The sequence below is a fragment of the Urocampus carinirostris genome, chromosome 12 (genome assembly GCF_059441175.1).
Source record: "Urocampus carinirostris isolate Australia breed hairy pipefish chromosome 12, RoL_Ucar_1.0, whole genome shotgun sequence".
Taxonomy (NCBI): Eukaryota; Metazoa; Chordata; class Actinopteri; order Syngnathiformes; family Syngnathidae; genus Urocampus; species Urocampus carinirostris.
Genome location: NC_142360.1, coordinates 31819338 through 31839758, shown reverse-complemented (window position 1 = coordinate 31839758; position 20421 = coordinate 31819338). Strand labels below are relative to the sequence as shown.

At 40.4% G+C, this 20421-nt stretch overlaps 1 protein-coding gene across 2 annotated transcripts in view; it reads left to right on the top strand.

The window, feature by feature from the left end:
- Positions 1–546: 546 nt before the first annotated feature.
- Positions 547–20421, top strand: part of lnx1 (ligand of numb-protein X 1) — a 72765-nt gene continuing 52890 nt past the window's right edge. For both annotated transcript variants that reach the window (XM_088349473.1, XM_088349472.1), the window contains exons 1-3: positions 547–723; positions 9503–9858; positions 9943–10377. In XM_088349473.1, the coding sequence (XP_088205599.1) occupies positions 9578–9858; positions 9943–10377 (716 nt within the window). In that variant the 5' untranslated portion in view covers positions 547–723; positions 9503–9577. The remainder of the gene's footprint in view (positions 724–9502; positions 9859–9942; positions 10378–20421) is intronic.

Genomic DNA, 20421 nt, shown 5'->3' with positions numbered 1-20421 from the left:
TCTATAGCGCTTTTCAAGTCAATGAAGACCTTTCAAAGCGCTTTACAATGGGCTTCACACTTACCCATTCACACACACACTCACACACCAATAGCGGCCATGCAGCCATGCGAGACGCCTACCTGCTTATTGGGGGCATTAGGGATTCAGTGTCTTGCCCAAGGAAACTTCGACATATAACACGGAGGAGCCGGGAATCGAACCTGCGATCTCTTGATCCCAAGACGAGCGCTATATCCGACCTAAAATTTAATTGGATCCTTTTGAGAAGTGGACATGTTTTTGTGTTTGGGTCGCAGCTTGTCATTAGGGTGGGGAGGTGAGTCCTCAAATCAGACCAGTTGAGAACCACTGCTGTACAATACGATTCTATTTTTTTTTCCCACACAATCCGTGACCTTGTTTGTTGGCGGTTAGCAAAAACGCTCTCCCTGGTTTCGTTTTTGTTCTTATCTGTCTCCTGCAAGGCGATCAGGTTTGTCAGGTTGCTGGCCCCACCTCTGCCTTCATTGCCACTTCCTACTTCATTCTCACCTGTGTAGGTAAGCTGCCGCATGTCAAGTCACTACAGGTTGTGTAGGAGAATTTTCCCTGAAAAGGAACGCCATATTCCCAGGCTGTCTTCTGTGGACGGGGACAAAGTCCTTCCTTTTTTCCTCTTTTTTCAGCGGTTTAGTGTTACAACATTCTACCTGTGCAGGTGATACAGACTGCTCATGACAGGTAGGTACTCTCTTTTTCTGCGCTAGACAAGAAAAAACCCTCATGTTTTTTTTTCTACAAACTGATTTAAGCCATGACAGAGGTTGCCAGGTTCTGGTTTTGATTGTGTGTGTTTAGATTGTGTTCCAGTGCTACCAATGTTGCGATTCAATTTCACAACACTTAAAGGGGGTTTTACATCAGCCTGCAGGTGCTCTCGTCATATGTTTACATTTTGGAAGGGAATAGAGAGCCTTCGACGGCTTTGAAATCCCCATTAAACTCCTTTTTACATAACTTTAAAAGCTGGATTTTCGCCTGGAACAACTGCCGCATTTTCATTTTCATGCCGGGACAAGTGTTTGGGAATTTTGCAGACCAATCTGCATTCCCCTGAAGGCGTTTTCTTTGATACGCCCACGCCAGATATTACGTCACAGAATGAAAAATAAGAGTTAGACTTGATAAAAGCAGGTCGAATTATATCATTTAAGTGGATTTGATTAATGTAAAGCAGACCTGGTATTTTCTTATATTTACTACACTACTCCTCAGTCTTTTTGAAAATACACAGTGAAAGTGTGAATGGAAACAGTTCAGGTATTAAATGCTGAATGGTCCATAAGAAGATAAGTTTCCAAATTAATAAGAGAAGAGTTGTGGTCAAGCTCCCGGGGGAACTTGATGGCTAGCTAGTCGATGAGCCATCTAGATAGATAGTTAGATAGATGGATACTTTATTCATTCGCGCAGGGAAATTCACATTTCCAGCAGCATCCCTGCGCTGAGAACAATACAATAATAAAGCAAAAATAAACTAATGCTAATACAGTGCTAATACCCACTGTAGCGTGTTCTATAGATTATCTGGATAGTGCTACACATAATACATATTGCAATAAAATTCAGTAATATGCAATGTAGGGGGTGTGGTTTAATGTGGGCTTTTATTCTGCCAGGTGCAGTTAAAGAGCCTCATGGCATGAGGAAGAAAAGATCTCTTCAGTCTGTCCGTGGTACAAGACAGTGACAACATCGTTAGTTAACTAGAAGTGTTTGTCTAGTATTGCTATCATTTGTCTAGTACTGCTTCTATTCTCAAAATACTTATCTCTATTTTAACTTTGTTTTTCATGAATGGAAAGTTTGGGAAAAGTGTAAATTATAAATACATGAATAAATAAATACAATTAATATGAATCTTTGGAAAGAGTCTTGACCAAATGCCGCAAATGGTTTAGCTTTCTTCTTGGCTGCTATTTAGCTCAGTGAAATGCAAATTGTCCCTCATTAAGTCATAGAATGTTCTAAAAGTATGCAAAGTTCCATATCGAGATGTGTTTTAAGGCTTACTTTGTGCAATTGAAATGGATTTCAACTATAAGCATTTGAAGGAAATCAGCCTTCTTAGAATTCTGCATGATTCAGTAACAGGTCTGAACAAATTTTAAAAAAGTGTCTTGATTGCATTTTGGCATGCCCGATGTTAATTTGTAGCTACGAGTAAATGTTTAGTTTCGCGTCCACGCAAAGCTGCTCGCTTGTCCGTCAAAAGCACCGCCTGTACGCAAAATAATGGTGAGGATTTTTTTTTAGTACCTACAAATTTCCGCATTATTCTTGGATGTTAGCTGCCTGTTTCCTTTTGTCAGCATCACCATCTTTAGTAAATCACAGTGAAGTGCTGTGCCTCCCGTTTTTAAAGTACAAATCAAACGCGCATCGCTTCACGTCACTCCGGAGAAGTGTAGTGGACCATAAATAGAGGCAATTTTTTCTGGAATGATAGGAAAATGCACCTTTTATACTTGAGGGACTTGGTTTTATTTTCATCTTGCCGCAGGTATTTTTGGACAGTGTATGGTTTTAACAACAGAAAGATGTTTTCACAGTCATGCTGTGGTGAGCTTCAGACCAGATCTTTTTTTTTACATGATATATCAGACTTATTGTTTAATTTGAAAGGACATTACCTATTATTTAGAACATCTTAGTGGTTAAAAAAAACTTCCTTCATTAAAAAGACAATATTCATTTGAATAATAAGTAAAAAGTACATGAGCTATTATAAAAATGTGCATCTCTTTAAGATACTTGTAGGTCAAGAAATTTGAATTTCATTTACTTAGCATGTGGCTCACTTAGAGGGAACTGACATGATTGGATCTTTTTGCTACGGGTACGTTCAAAATCCAAAAACTTTGTGAAAGGCTGGGCAAGAAAAAAAGAAAAAAATGGTCACTCTGAGTCTCCATAGTTTGATTTTTCCCTGTGCTTTGTAGCACTATTTTTGGGTTGTAATAACCAATACAGTAACACCTAGTAGTAGAATATAAGTGACCATTTAACCAAAAATATTTTTTTCAAGACATTTCTGAGTTAAATTTAACAGAAGACCACAGCAGGCTAATAACGACTTTATATGACTATAATGCACCCCAATATACAAGATACCTGAGGCCACACTGTACCCAATGTAGACTTTTCACATCTAACAGTACATCATAGTATCAAAACACTCAGCAAAAGAGGGCAAATCAACAGCAAAGTACTGACACAAGCCCTCTTCAACAAACTGAAATGCGAGCCTGCCGTGCCAAGAGCCTTTCCCTCGTTTTGTTATCACAAATAACAAAGCGAGGAGTGATTACTTTGCAGGGCTCGGAGTGCTTGTGTATTACATTTCAGGGCAAGTTATTGATTAAACGTCGCTTTTCAGGTGCAAGTTGAACAACAGCCTTATCGGATTTTGCCAATTTCTCATAATCCCCGACTAAAACACACATGTGCATGTCTTTACATGCATCAGTGTGCATGGGAAAAAATTCCAAAGGTATTTAAATTACTACACTGTAATACCTTGCAACTTTGTGCTCTCTACCCGGTGGCCTCTTTGCATTGTGGGTCGAAAGATATTCATAAAAATTATAAAAAACTAAAATTGCCGGGCAAGTTGCCTTTGTGCCATACAAAGATGTGCAGAGATAGACGTGCATGCATCAGTTAAAGGCAAGAAACATGTCACAAATTTCAGAATTTACAGAATTCATGTCACAGACCGGTTGCCCATCATTCGTCATTAGAAATCTCGAATGGAGCGTACCCCGCAAGCACGTTCATCTTCTTTAATACATATTTGATAGTCCTGGTATGTTGTCTCATCTGATGTCATTAGCTGCACCGCTTATCCTCAGTAGGGTCGCGGGGGTGCTGGAGCCCATCCCAGCAATCATCGGGCAGTGGGCAGGGGACACCCTGAACTGGTTGCCAGCCGACTGGTATGTTGTTATTTTCGTTATTCTTGTTTTTGTAAAACTGCTCGTGTCGTCCCTAAAAGGAGGTAAGGATGGAGAAAAGGACTAGGATGCTAATGGTTAAAGAGCAGTGTTAAGAGTAACGCGTTACAAAGGAACGTGTTCCTGAAACACAATTACTTTCCCCCGTAACGAGTACTGTAACGCGTTACGTTATTTTGTAACTCAACTGTCGTTACAATGTGGTGCCTTAACAGACCATGAATCACAATGTTTACTATACTGCAACAGTTTCAGCTTCGCTCATGAAGAAACATATAATCCTCATTCATTTAACACAACGCTAAACTCAAAAACTCCGCACTTCAATATGATTGATTCTCATTTCATATTGAAGTCAATCCTATCAGGGGCACGAGCGAGTAGAAATTTCGTAACTCTTTAAATGACTCTAATCTCATTTGTATTTGCCACTCGATGACCTCCAACTCACGTTACAAAATAATGCGTTCCTGGAATGCAATTACTATTCTCGGTAAAATGTACTATAACACGTTACTAGGGAGTTGCTTATCAAGAACGACAAAATCAATCAGGCAAACTTGAGCACAGAAGTTATGGTAAATTAATGCTGAGTTTTGGTGTGGGTTTTGATTACTATTATTTTTTCAAATAAAATCATTTCTGACTCTTTTTGGGAGATTGATTCAGAGGAGGGGATTCCCAGCCCCCTCGCTCAACCCAACTGAGGTGTTGGGAGTCATTAGGTTACCAAACCCCCCAATTACAACCCCTAATGCTGAACGCCAAGCAGGGAGGCAACAGGTACCAATGTTTAAGTCTTAGGTATGACTCGGCCGAGGCTTGAACCACAACCTCCCAGTTTCGGGGCGGGCGCCATACCCCTAAGGCCACCGAGCTGGTAAATAAAATAGGCCTGGAGAAAAAAAAAAAACGTCTCGGACATTTCCCAGAAATCAAAAAGGAAATATTTGAGTGGTTTGATGACAAATTGTATATGTAGTGTCTCAAATGATAGTCTGCAAACTCCCAAGGTTGCACAGTAATGTAAATAATTCATCGCTTCGACAGGTTGGCGCACATGTTATTTTCTATTTATTTTCTTATGTGGTTATTTTACAACAGTTTTAGGGGGTTGGCCTTAATATGAGTATTGATGGTAATTTGTGACTTGATGGTCACTTTTGGTTGTCAGTCATCTGGGAGATAACACTGTTACTTTATTAATTAAGTAACTAATAACTACCGTAAAATTCGGACTATAGAGTGCACCTGATTATAAGCCGCACACGCCAAATTCTGCGACCATTATTGGTTTTGTCCTTACACAAGCCGCACCTGTATACAAGCCGCATGTGCCAACATTTTAAAATGTAACACAGTCACAAGTTTATCCCATTCCTGACTTTAGGTGAAGCGATTGTAACTGCAGATATAATACCTAATCCATCCCCCACAATCGGCAACATGAACGGAAAATGATACCAGTAGTTAGAATTTAATGCAAACCTTTAAAGTCCAGGTCCCGTTGAAAGTAATCCAATGAAAAAAATGTATATTTCCAAAGTTAAGGGTGGGAAAAATATATATCCACTTTTGTCCGCTGCAACAACAAAGAGATTTAACTCCGCTTTACCCCACTTCCCGTCAGCCCGTGTTTGCTCCGCCCCTTCTTTTTGATTCACTCGTAGAAAACATATCACAATAAGTCTCTAAAATAAATACATTACAAAAATATACAGTTGCAAATACATATTATACATGGTTACATATATTTACAAAGAAAGACGGTACACCGAGAGAGTTTTCAAAGCTTTAATAATAATAACATAACTTTCATCCCAAACCGTGCCTGTGAAAGGTACCACCACGCTACTCCTAACACGCTCGCAACGCATAAAGCGTAGCTGTTAGAAAAAGCCGTACCACAACTGCGAAATTCACGGTAAACCGTCCTCGTCTTTCTCCTTATAACTGTCGCCATCAAGGGCGTCTTCCTCAAAATCAGAACGAACCTTTGTCATACGGACAATTCGAACGTAAGCTAAGAGGATGCAGTCTACCTCGGCGCACAATTCCACCGGTCTAAATCGTACCTTTTGTACTCGAGTGCCGCTGGTGGCCGTTGGAAAAATTACATAAATTGGCCGCTTCACTGAATAAGCCGCAGGGCTGAACATTTGAGAAAAAAGTAGCGGCTTATAGTCCGGAATTTACGGTAATTGTTAGTTTTCTATTGTTTTTGTCCGTAACGCACCCAACAATTTTAACGTGAAAGTGGCTTTACTGGATATGCTATAGCGATAGCTATGCATCAGCTATGTGTGAGCCGGTGGTTTGCAAGGTCCTTTATGAAGTGAAGTCTGTTGTGTGTGTGGATTTCGGACTGCTGCAAGAAGAAAACAAGTCTCACTACTAGAATGATTCAGGCAAAAGCGAAATTGTTGAATAATAACCTAGCTCCTGACGCGAAGGCTGACGGATGAGTTGCACAAAGACATAATGGACGACGACGATCTGACGAGCATTAAAACTTTCATTTACCTGTGCAGTTAATCATCTTCATCGTCTAAACGAAGGGTGTCAAACTCATTTTAACTCGGGGGCCACACGATGGAACAAACATTCTGTCAGGGGACGGACTAGAAGATTAAAGAGAAAAAAAATAGATAAAGAAATAAGAGCAAGAGTGAAGGAAAAGGAGAGACGGCGGGACAAAGAAAGAAGAAGCGAGAGGGATAAAGCGTGAGAAACAAAAGATAAAAAGTCGTGAAAGAGGGGGAAAAGAAAGGGAGAAGAAGAAAGAAATCCAAAGAGAAATAAAAAACCAGAAGGAGAGAGAGAGAAAAGAGAAAAAAAAGCGCGAAGGGTATGAAGAGAGAAAGAGAAAAGAGAGAAAAGGAGAAAAGGGAGTTAGAGCAAAATAGGTTAAAAGACACACAGAGAGAAAGAGACAAAGAGCAACAAAGGAAGAGAAAAAGAGATACACGGAGAGTGAAAGAGACAGAGTGGGAGAAAAGGGGTGGAAAAGAAAAAGAGAGGGAGAGAGAGAGAGAAAGCAAGAGAGAGAGAGAAATAGATACAAGTACAGTGTCTTTGTGAGAGGCACCTGGCTTTGGCAACATCAAGTTGACATACTTCAACCTGCAGTTTGTTTTTCTCTTGCGCTTCTCTGAGTGTTGTCTCGCAGGCCGGATTCAATCCCTTAGCGGGCCTGATCCGGCCCGCGGGCCGCCTGTTTGACACCAGTGGTCTAAACCTCAATAAAAAAAAGATTTCTAAAAACATATGTCTCGTTTCCAACACTCATAGAATTGAATTTATTGTCATTAAAACCTCTCAAGTGCACAATGAAATTAAAAAGTTTAAGTCTGAAGTGCACGATAATTTACAATAAGATAAAATAGCTGCTGAAGGCAGTTCAACAGCAGTGATAATAAATTAAAAGAATATGCGTATGAGAGAATTGTAACCGTTCTATGTTAAAGTTGTCTCATCTCATTAGCTGCACCGCTTATCCTCAGTAGGGTCGCGGGGATGCTTCAGCCCATCCCAGTAATAATCAGGCAGTGGGCAGGGGACACCCTGAACTCGTTGCCAGCCAATCGCAGGGCACACAGGGACAGAAAACTCGCTCGCTCATTCACACCTAGGGACAATTTGGACCGGCCAATCCACCTGAAATGCATGTCTTTGGAATGTGGGAGGAAACCGGAGTGCCCGGAGGAAACCTACGCAAGCACGGGGAGAACATACAAACTCCGCACAGTAAGTCCGGTAGCTGGATATGAACCCACACAGGAGGTTCCCAAGACCTTAGAACTGCGCCGCACACGCCCTATCCACTGCTCCACCGTGCTGCCATGTTGAAGTTGTATTTAATGTATTATTATGTTCATGTTTTATTTACTGTTTATTATTGTGACCCGTACTCCATTTATTTCATTAGTACTGTATTTACAGTGCTATAGTTACCAGTATGTGAGTTTGCATCAATGTTTGTAACCCTCATTTCCCTTTATTTTAGTTTCAAACTGTTTGAGCTCCTATTTTGCCAGCTATTGAATTCAAACATGGGAAATCCTATTTCACGTCTTATATATCATCCAATTGAGATAACTTGACAGTTAAATGGAAGACTTTACCATATGTGCTTTCCTTATTGAGCAGTGAACAAAATGTGATGCTGTACCAAGGACCGAAAGATAGGGTCTTGAAATTAAGCAGTGTCCTGTTGTTCGAGAGGCTACTTGCCAAGGTGACGTTCATCTGACTGAGTCCATCTGTTTAAGGCTTGCTTTCTGGATGACGTAAAGCCGTATATCCCGCGTAGCATTTGAACAACAATTGGTCATGTTGGCTCGTGCATCTTGCACAACAGAGGATCAGCACAAAGAGGTCTTACCGCTGAGCAGAAGACTGGGCCCTCACAAGAATTTTCTGGGTATAAAATGGTTGTGAGTTGGACTGTGTTTAATCGATTGTTTTATGTTTTGATGATTCAACAAGACTCAGTTTCAGATCAATAAAGGTCTAGGACAAATATACTGTGTAGTTAATGGATTGCACCTCAACAATAAACATGCATGGCAAGTCATGTTTCAAGAATACATAGTTTCTTCTTGAGTGCTCGCCAGGGTTCACATACAGCCAAAGAAACCGCATGATCAAAGAAATGCTGATTTCTTTCTATTCTATCTCTACCTTGATTTCTAGCGTTCATATTTGAGCACATTTGGCAAGATTTGCTTGCAATTGACCAAACTAATTGCATTGGCAGCACGGCGGCACAGTGGTTAGCGCGTGTGCGGCACAGTTCTAAGGTCTTGGGAACCTCCTGCGTGGGTTCAAATCCAGCTACGGGCCTTACTGTGCGGAGTTTGTATGTTCTCCCCGTGCTTGCGTGGGTTTCCTCCAGGCACTCCAGTTTCCTCCCACATTCCAAAGACATGCATTTCAGGTGAATTGGCCGGTCCAAATTGTCCCTAAGTGTGACTGAGCGAGTGAGTTGTCTGTCCCTGTGTGCCCTGCGATTGGCTGGCAACCAGTTCAGGGTGTCCCCTGCCCACTGCCCGGAGATGGCTAGGATGGGCTCCAGCCCCCCCGCGACCCTAATAAGGATAAGCGGTACAGCTAATGAGATGAATTGCATTGTCTTTGGTCAATAACCCTTATCTGCTTGTTTCTTGCTCAGCAGGGTTCAAAGAGTAGTCTTCACACCTAGTCAAAACCCAACCATAATCCAAATACACTAATTTTTTTAGGATATAATCCAAAAAAATAGGGTTATATTTTACAATTGATTCAAGAAGGTAAACAAAAATGTGGTTCGGTCAATTTTTAAACCAATTTGAGGGGTCTTCAACCCAAGTCTCTTAAAGAACAGTCTTTTAAGGACACAATGTTTCAACCCATTGATTCTCAACAGAGCTGAAGGAAACCAAACAGCACGCAAGTGTGTGTTCCAGGATTGATATATACACACAGTTTTGTTCATTAATCTTTCATATTTTCCCTGTTCCCAGGTAAATGCTTCCAACTTGCGTCCACCTAAGTTGGATATCACCATAACTGCAAACCAACTGCAAACCAAAGTCATAATGGCTGAGGCCTCTGCGCCGCCTCTGAATGATCCCATCTGCCACAAATGCATGCAGCCGCTTGTCCAACTGCTGGACCCGCCCTGCGGACACACCTATTGCCAGGCGTGTTTCGCCAGCTGCCTGTCAGAGAGCAACCTTTGCCCGTTGTGCCACAAGGCCCTTGTGCCGCAGGAATGCAGGGAAGCCGCGCAGGATGACAAAATGCTGGATGAGCTGGTTGTGGGTTTCCCTGTCACTCCAGATCAAGACTCTACCTGTCCTGAGGAGCCTATGAACAGGTAAGACAGTCTGAACACTGGATGTCATGCTACACTCTTTTTCAAACACCATGACGATTTTGAAAATGTTGATTATTTTTTTAGTGAGCAACTCGAAGCTACTATGGAGGTGAGTGACACCCAATCCACCTCCGTTTTTTCTTCAGATCCAGGTCGTCAGTCCCCACAACCAGACCTTTGCGCCTTGTGTGGCCACAGCCACCAGCTAGAGGATAATCACGAGTATATTTACAAAGAGGAAGTGGACAACGACATGATGTGCCAGATCTGCCTGCAGCCGCTCATCCGGCCACTGGACACACCTTGCGGCCACACCTACTGTCAGGAGTGCCTCACCAGCTTCCTCCTTGAAAGCGACTTCTGTCCGGTGTGTCGTGCAGCCCTTATGCTGCAGAACTGCAGGAAGCCCAGTTTGCTGGTTCACAAGCTGCTGGACAAGCTTACTGTGGTTTGCCCCTTCAAGGATCACTGCACTGAAGTCTTGGCCCGCGGTGATATGGAAGACCACCTCAAATACAGGTAACGGATGTGATGATGCAGTTTTACACCCGGCACGAAATGTGTTTTCCTCCATCTTCCTTCCTATTTACTCTGTGTTCAAACACTTTCTCCTAAATTGTCAAACTCTGGCTTATGTGCCCAAAGGGAAAGCTTTCATCCAAACTAACACAGCCCCTGTGTTTATCCAACATTAAAAGCACTGTGTTTTGGTTCTCCTTTCGGTGGAGCCGTGTTTTCATTAACGCTCATTAGCGCTTGGCTAGCCTGAAGCCTTGCAAGATGATTAGCGCAACCCATCAAGTTTATCACACACTACCAGAAAAGTCACAAAGTCAGTTGTAATTGATGATGTTAGTGTATTTCTACCAAACAAATTACAAATTACATAAGTATACAAAATAAAAACAAAAAGAGTGTATAGCAACTAGCCTAGTGTTAACCAATGAGTTATTTTTTTCAACTAAAAGCTAATTGTTTCTTTGCAGCAGTAATGTAGCCATTTGGTGTTGGCTTAACTAGCAGGCTTAGCTTTAGTCATTCTAGATTTCACAGCAACCGCATGTTGAAAAACATCTTATAGAACCGATAAACTTTGCTTTTAAAGGTTTTATGTGCAATTTGAAGCATGTTTTCTTTTTTGTAAGTACTAACCGTTGTACACTTCAATGCATAGCTTATGTTTTGCCTCTAGAATCTCTGGTTTACTTTCAAGAAGCTAAGCTGATGTAGTGCTACATAAATTAGCATTAACATATTGCTCTCCTACCCTTCCACCTGCGGACTTACCAAATGTACAGTTTTCCATGACTTTTAAGGTATTGGTACAAAGCAAAACTTTTGTAAGATTTTGATATGTATACTCATAAATGGCCCAAAACTGAAGACAGTTGAAATTTGTTTCAAAGGAATTACTAGCATCAGCATGATATGTGCTAGGGCTATATCCAGGGTTGGGTAGGGTTACTTTAACTGGTTTACTTTCAATTACTTTTGGATTACTCCAATACCAAATATGCTAATAAAAGACAAAAGAAACTGAATATGAATAAAATGATGACTCACAACACGTGGTAAGCTTTCTCTCCTGGCTTTGATCTCTTTGATCTCCGGCAAAACTAACATAAAATGCGACAGAAACAAATTGAAAATAAATCCAAACAGCTTGCCGACATCATTTTTGCCGTTCCATGTATTCCGTTACTCCCCAAGCCTGCAGAAAATTTAGTAATTTTATTCATATTTAGTTTCTTTTGTCTTCTATTAGCATATTTGGTATAGGAGTAATCCAAAAGTAATTGAAAGTAATCCAGTTAAAGTAACCCTACCCTACCCTGGCTATATCTCAAAGTAAAATCTATTTAAAAACCATAACAAAGACTGTGCTTATCTTAAATGTTTTTCACTTTTTGATGATTCTCGGCTGGGGAACGGCACATGCTCACAGTCGCTCGGATTAAAAGCAATTATCAACCATTCCTGCATTTCACACACCCCCAAACACAACCCATGGTAGGAGAGGCAGACAGAACCGTCAGGGAGCGATCTGGCAGCGTTTCAAGTGTTGTCATGGCTGAAGCCGTTGTGCCGTGCCATCTGGTCTCATTGCTGTTTTTCGCGCTTGTTGATTCCCGGTCGGAACCGACGCCCGTGTGAAGAATAGTTATTCAGAGCACAGTTAAATCCAAAATGGACGCCGTAGCCTTCACTCTTTTGTGACGGCTTTGTTGCCCGATCGTGTCGGAACTCACAAGGAATTTAGTGTTGTGTTGTTGAGAGTTGCAATGTTTTGGTACTAATTCAGACCACTAATGCTAATAAGAGCCTTGTGTTGTTTTAAACGCATGTAGATATTTAGTAACTTGAATAATTTCATACATTATACAGGGTTGGGTAGGGTTACTTTAACTTGATTACTTTCAATTACCTTTGGATTACTCCAATACCAAATATGCTAATAGAAGACAAAAGAAACTAAATATGAATAAAATTACTCAATATTTTGCGGGCTTGGGGATTAACAGAATACATGGAATGGCAAAAATGATGTTGGCAAGCTGTTTGGATTTATTTTCATTTTGTTTCTGTCGCATTTTATGTTAGTTTTGCTCAAAGAGATCAAAGCCAGAAGAGAAAGCTTACCACGTGTTGTGAGTCATCATTTTATTCATATTTAGTTTATTTTGTCTTTTATTAGCATATTTGGTATTGGTGTAATCCAAAAGTAATTGAAAGTAATCAAGTTGAAGTAACCCTACCCAACCCTGTATGTATATAGAATAGTTTCAATTGCTACAACATGGTAGACTGCTCATTATAGTCAAATAATCATCTGCCATGGGTGGGAAATTAACAAGGAAAATTGAGATGCGAGTGTTTCAGAGCGTTAATGTATGAACCTATTAAAAGACTCCTGGAGGGGCCACGCAGTTTTTCTCACGCAAACAGCAATTCATCGCAATTTCCATTTCCCCCACCTACCCTGCGGACTATTCAAATAGGACTGGGAAATGTAATATTCGCCAAAGTGACACGTTCAGCTTGTAACCAAAGAGCCTACTTTATTTATGCAATGGTGAAGATAAAATGTGGTCTAGAAAGCTTGGATCGATTATTTATCATACAATTCTAAATGTCAAAATATTTAAAACTTTCACTGTATGTTTTAGGTTGTTATTGTTGCATTGATCTATTTTAAGGAACAGACCATAGACCATGATTAACATGTTCAAAACCAAAGACGTATTCTTCCGTTTTCCAAAAATGTAAATACACGGTATTTTTGTTCTTTTAATTTCAAGAATTTACAAGTAAGATATAGAAAGAAATGTGATTGGGTATTATAAGAGAGCATTAACTAGATCCTTGACGTCTGTATGTCCTAATCATTGATTTTTATTGACAAAACATCTTGTCATAAGAAGTACTGAAATGAACAAAATAAACCTATACCAAGCGATAAAAACAGGTCCAAATTTTCATTATTAGGTCAGTGAAATACTCTGCAACCGTTTATGGACACACTCTACGGGGTCCCTAGAATAGCTAAAGCTTTCACGTTAATGTAACAGAACTGTACCAATTTAGCCTTGCGTTCATGCAGCTCATGCGTGTTAGGAGTGAGTAAACATCTTTAAGCATTTTCGAAGAACCACACTCACATACGTACACTATTTTTCTTTTATATATTCAAGAGTTGAAGAAGTTAAGTGAAATTTGATGGTTTATTATTAGTAAGCTTCAAACAGATCCTTAGCATCTATAAGTTCAAGTCATCATTTATTATTGACTGACTATTGCAGTAGTGTGAAAATAAAGTGTACATTACAACAAAATTAGCACATTTTAAGCAATAAAAAAGGTCAAAATGTCCATTTGATTGGGCACCCCTTTAATGTTCCACTCCAAAGGGTCTTTTGAATAGCTCATTCATTAACGTTAAGGTAACAGAGCTGTAGTAAATATAGCCTTGCGCTATCCAGCAGCTCAAATGTGCCAGATGTGAGTAAACATCTTTAAAGTAATTTGGAAATTAACGACCAGCCAATTGTCAAGTAACAAATCGGCTACAGAGTGAATAAGGAATCAAATGTTTTAAAATGTTTCTTTTGTCCACTGAGACCATGTCCATCATTTATTTAAAAAAACTATATTATACTTAGCCTGGTCATTATTTAAGCATAGTTTCCTAGCTGCTTGGCCCTCTTTTTTTTGTTTTCTAGCTTTTTATAGACCAGCTTTATATATATTTGATGACTCCAACCTTTGGGAAAATCTTTTGTTTCTTCCATGTAACCTAACTAAAACAAATCCCTTTCTGTCAATCAACCTTTTCCAAAACCTGATTTGGTGTCAATGTTCATGTTATCCTTTTCTTCAGTCATACATGAACCTGACGTTTTGATCAAAATAAAAATTTACAATGATGCTAACCTGCTGCCTGCTAACATGGCAGCCACCTGCGCTAGATCTGCTCTTTTTGTGTGAGAAATTATGACTTTTATTTTAAACTATAACTGCTTCTACTTTTTGAAAGCCAATGAGACCATTCAGTTTGGTCTCTGGGATCACAAGTCGCGGCATCTCTGTACTCTGAGCTGCAGCTCCCATCCTGGCTTTGCACCTTAATTCCCTCCTGTGTATTTTTATGCCTTTGGACTCTTGCACATCTCCAGTGTACAGGAGGCAGGTTCATTCCAGCCGTCACACCAATCTGCTGCACAGCGAGCATCCCATCGATGAAGACAATCGGGGGGTTGATTTCATCGCCAGCCCCCACCTCCTGCTCCCTTTCCTCCCATTCAAAGACCAATGCAAAGCTTGCACAACCATGAATAGCGATGTAATAGCCAATCGCGGTGGCGCGGCAGGTAGCCCCCCCACATCCTTCCTCAATTTGGTCCGCTCCATCTTACCACCAGCGCCCTCCCTCCTCCTCATTGGTTTCTGCTGCAGTATAAGTCACAGCCTGCACTCTTGTCTCTAACGCACACTCACAAACGCAGGGATGGAGACAAACACACACGCATACGAGCACAAATCCTCTTACAACTGGCCGCTGCACAGAGCAGATTAAAGAGGAGGGGTGCCCCTGCACATCTCCGATTGTGGTCCAAATGTGCAACCTTCTTCCTCTACCTTCTTCCCATACTTTGTCTTTTTCCTCTCTTGCCACAGTGGGACCTTTTTCTTGTTTTCTCTCATTTTTGTCTTCTCCATCATCTCGTTCAGCTGACGTCCTCTGGCCCGCCTAAGGCATATGAGCACCCTGCCTAGCGCCGCAGGACGGAAAGGAGTAATTCTGGCAAGATAAGGTGGGAACAAGGGGTGGCAGCGGTAGTGGGAGGTTGCTTAGGTCTGGATTGAAGTAGTGGAGGTGAAAGAGGAAGACTGAAACGGGGGAAGGAGGAGGAAGGAGAAGTCGAAGAGCTCGGAGAGGAGCCAGTGGAGCGAAGAGGGGAAAGCAGGCAACCATGAAGGCTTTGTTGTTGCTGGTTCTGCCCTGGCTAAGCCCGGCCAACTACACTGACAATTTGGGCAACCTGCACATCCTCTATTCAGAGCTGTGAGTACAAAACTCCTCATCCCGTCAAACCATAACATCAACAACTCCTCCATCACTTCCAAGACCTGCCTGTCCTTTGTCATTCCACTCCACTGATTGTGTGGAAATGAGACTTCCCTCAAATTCCAATTGTGCGTCCGAGGACTGTTACGATCCTTCAGTTTTTGGAATACCACAGAGCTGGAATGATTGTTGCGCTTTTAACAAATCCAAATAAACACAAGTGACAAGTTCTGCTGACTAATTTCACATTTGGGTTTTTGTTTGAATTCCTCTGATGAACAGAAAATGTACTAGCAGTGTTTAAAAACAAACCTCACAGAAAAACAGGAGAATGATCAACACATATGCCTCAAAAGGTCGAGGTTCCAATATCTCTACCTATTGAGTTTCAGCATTCTCGTAAATACTATTCTAGATCAGTCTTGAACTTAGGATAAATACCATGACTACTTCCTAAGAATCTTGTTGTATATTGGACTCAAATGCATTTCATTTCAGTCTCATCTGCATCTTCAACATGGTTTCAAGAATTTGGAGTAAATGTGGTCTGGACCAGGCTAGTACTGTTGTGAGCCAATGACAAATGCACTATGCAAGTGCTACAGCAGTAATGTATTGGTTATTTTGTTCAGTTTTGGGGAGGGATGTACAGTAGTTTTAATCTATTCTGTTTTGACCTTATCTCAGTTTTGAGCTTCAAACGCCCTATTCCGGTTTTAGTTTCAGTACTAATAATCTGGTTTCTGTTGTGGTCCTAGTAACACAGTCAGAACAAATGAGTTCTCAGTGTTGTGAATGCAATTATAATTGGTTGCTCATCTATATGTTAGTTGCGCGTGGCTAGCAACCAGTTCAAGGTGTCCACTGGAATCATTTTCCCATCCCACATTTGAAGCCACTTATGGTTATGCAAAAAGAATGAATGGTGGTTTTATCAGAAAAAAATGTCATTTGTCCTTCAGTTAAAACCAAAATCTGTCTCAACTGTCCAATTTATATGTCTTGGATATAAATTGCCAAATAAGAGAAAATTCCTTCCTCCAAGACCTTTTCCATTTGTCCTTTGAATGTAAACAATTAATTAAGCTGGTGTAACCTTATCGGAGTATTGATCAGTGGCTTCAAAGAGAAGGCGGTATAGTGTTCTTTTTAGGTTGTCTCCTAGTAAATAGATTAATGTTTTTGTGTGTGGTTTTTCTATCCAGATAGTTATGCTTGTGGATAGAAAGCGACAAGTCTGCTTTGCTCTCAAACTACCGTCAGATAGGATTAGACGAGTGGGTATAAGGTCACTTCCCGTGCTTTTTACCCTCCATCTGCCCGCACATACGCCCGCTTGACTTCTAATGGTGCCCGCTTACAGCATGTGGGTCAGCCGGAGCGTAGCGAGCTCTGGGGCAAATAGTCATCATGGGTGGGGGTAGCGTCTGCCTTCCCATGACAGCCGCGATCGTTTGATTATGATGTGACGGACTAACGCGGACGTTGTGTTTTTCCGGCTGGCTGCTGCCGGCGGTCGTGCTTCATTTTTCTTCGTTTTCCAAGCTGACAGGAGTAGGTTTGTGCTGCTTGCCTGTTCAGGTTTTAGCTTTGGTTTTCTAGGATGCATGTTAGGTTCTCGGTTTGACCGATGCTGATGGAGCCTGGGATGCTGTGGACAACTTACAGGTCTACTTTGAACTGAGAGAAGCCCGGGGTTTAGTGGAAGTAGTGGAGTTTCTAAGTAGAAAAAATGTTTTGGGGAAAATAATTTTCTTTATCCAGCACGCGAGAAAAGATATAAGGTGTGCCACAAAAGGCTCTGCACTGAAATGAAATGTAGTTTTTGGTTTAAGCAAAAGTAAAATAGCCCTGTTCTAAAAAGATTGGTCTTAAAAGCCAAATGATAAAAGGAGGCATGGTATTTTTTTCCCAGTAGTCCTCAAAAAATCTCAATTAATGCTGTAAATGAAATAAAAATCACAGACACAAATCTAATCCTGGTATACCAATCACACTTATGCAATCAAACAATCACGTTTAGAGGTAGATGGGGCCTAACAATCCATTACAAAATCATATACTCATGTAGAGATATCAATGTATCATAACCTTTGTAAACACCACATCAATTATAGATAAGCAATCACAGTCACACACTTTTAATACTCACACTGGAAGCCTTACCTGGCATAACAAACACCTAATCAGGCACCCAAAACCATAACACTAAAAGGGACATGAGGCATAACCATCCATCATAAAATCATATGCTCGTCCACAGATATGTATCTTAACAATGTGCCATAACCTGTGTATGTAGCATATATCAATTAAAGAAATGCAATTTTAGTCAAATGGTCTTATTAATAACCCCTTTCAACGGCAAAACAATCACAACAGTTCACCCAAAGGAAACAAACTTAAAGCCCCAATGTGTAATATGTGTAATTTCCCAAATCACTACGCAGCAGCTTTGAGGAGAGATGCTGCATTTTTCGTTTAAAATATGTAACCTAACTGATCATGTTTTTGTCTGTCCCTTGCAGCTCTATGGTAAGATAATTTTGTTTATTTTTCTTCTTTTCTGTCATGCTGCAACAAAAATCAAATTACAGAATGAACAAATCACCTGTAAAATAAAAAGGGATGAAATGTTGAGGCCAAAGGCGTGTTAGTCAGATCTGTTAAAAATGCAAGTTCGAGCACCAGCTGACTGTCATATTGGTTGTATTCTGCATGTTTAGAATCACGGAAAAACTATGGGATTTTTTTGTGGGAATTTCCCTCTATGTTTTCATCTCACGTCACTTTGTAACAACATCTTCAAGTGTTCAGAATGTTTGACTGCGTGATGATCGCCTCACAAACTTGTATTCCCACCAAACGAACGAAAAGGTCCGTCATTACGTCACCATCTACCCAAACTGTCGTCGCAATCGTCTGGTAGATCGCGATCAAAACATTGGGCACCCCTGCTTCATAGCATAAAGAATATGTTTTAAGTGCCATAACAATCTTGCTTGTGAATGTGGCATGACTATCACACAGCTGCATTGTTAAATGAAATTCATTCAAAAGTTGGGTGGTATTAAGTTAAATGTATCATGCACACAAAAGCTGTTTCAAATCTGCATAGAGAAAAATAAATGCTGCGTTACATGCTATGTGCACTACCGCCACCTACAGTGCCATAATCCGATAATTATTAACAAAAAAAACAATCTGTGACTTTTCTACTCTAGGCCTCAACTTCTTAAACGCTACCATTAGCCCGGTAACGCTTGGCCCTTCAGCCCGCATCTGCTAGGTGTTTGATCACACCTCAGCATGGACGCACCCTAACGGGATTAGCAACCTTGAGGGTACGCGTGGGCTGGATCCAAACCGTACGAGTCACTGGTTTTACAGACTCGCTTCCGAGTCTTAGGGTCAAAGCACCTCATGACTAGATCTCTTAACTAATTTGACTTTTTTTATGAGCCTCTGTCTCATTGTATCAAGATTTATGTCACTCAGGGGGGTTATGATAATGAATTCCATGAATAAAGCATAACTTTTGTGAGGAATTTAATGAGTTTTGCGGAATTCAGGTGCCGGCTATTATATTTACATCAATAGCAATATGGAACAGAAAACTGTGTTTTGTTGAAAGTCAGGAAAAATATCAATATCAAATTTGATGCTGTTAAGTGCACAGAATTTAGATGAACATTTTTTTACAAGCTAAAGTTTCGTTTTAACTTCAAGAAATTACACAATGAGGAAGTTTGTAGATTTGAGCTAAAGTTTATATCCTGCACTTTGTCTGATTTTGACAGCTGTTAGAATGTCACAATTGTCTTATGAAGTGGTCTTAATTTGTTATTGTTGCAGGGAAAATGTTAAGAAAATTGTGGGAATATGTTGTGTCGCAGTTGTATATACAAATTTTTATGATTACTCGTAGCTGTCGATATCTTTGCAAGTATATTTAGGATGTTTAGATTGTCGGGAAATGTTGCATTTATGTCGCAGTTGTGTTCGGTCTTTTTTGGGATTATTTGTAATTATTGCTGTTTCTAAAGAAAAGTTTAGAATATTTTTAAAATGTCACCTGTAGAAATAACTCATATATGGCAGCATAGTCTTACAATTTTTTAACACGTTAAAATATCCGAATCTGGCACATTTATGTCAAAGTCCTGTTCATAATTCGTCAAAATTAGTCCTTGATGTCCCTTCAGTCACAGGGAAAATGTTAACATCTTGAATGCGTAGTAACATGTCACAGATGTGATCATAACCGGTCAGAAATATTGACAGTGGTCATCAATGTCGAAAGAAAATCTACAACAGGGTACCTTTTTCTGAAAGTGTTGTATTTGTGTCACAATTGTGTTCTTAATTTGTCAAAAGTATTCCTAAGTGTCCGTTTTGTCAGAGAGAAAGTTTGAACATCTTAAAATGGTAGCAATGTCTCACAGATGTAATTGGAATATGTCAGAAATATTCACAGTTGTCATCAATGTCGCAGGAAAATCTTGAACACGGTAAAACTCTCGGAATACATGGTAATTGTGTCGCCGTATTGTTTTTCTTTTTTTTTTTAATCAATGACGCACCCTGTGAAACTACAACTAATCACAAATTACGAACACAACTGCCACACAAATGCCACATAATTTTCACAAAACTGCCAAGCTCTGATGGAATGCAATTTTCTCCATATTGGCAGTTCAGTGGAATGGAAGCTCTCACAGTGAGAGGATCTGGGTTGAACTCTCATGCCTGTTGATCGCTTACCCTTCTCATCAATAAATCAAAGTTTGTACGCAGAAGGTGCTGTCTTGTGACGTAGAACTGACGTCTCTGCTCAGCATGTGTTGAGACCATTTATATTATGAATGCTGTGTTCATTTATTCATGCAGAAGAGCGAGCGTCAGCTCAGCCCATCAAAACACGAACAAGAATTTTCATTCTAATTTTACCATGAGTGCCACAGGGCTGTACTTGCCTAAGATACACCACAGGAAGT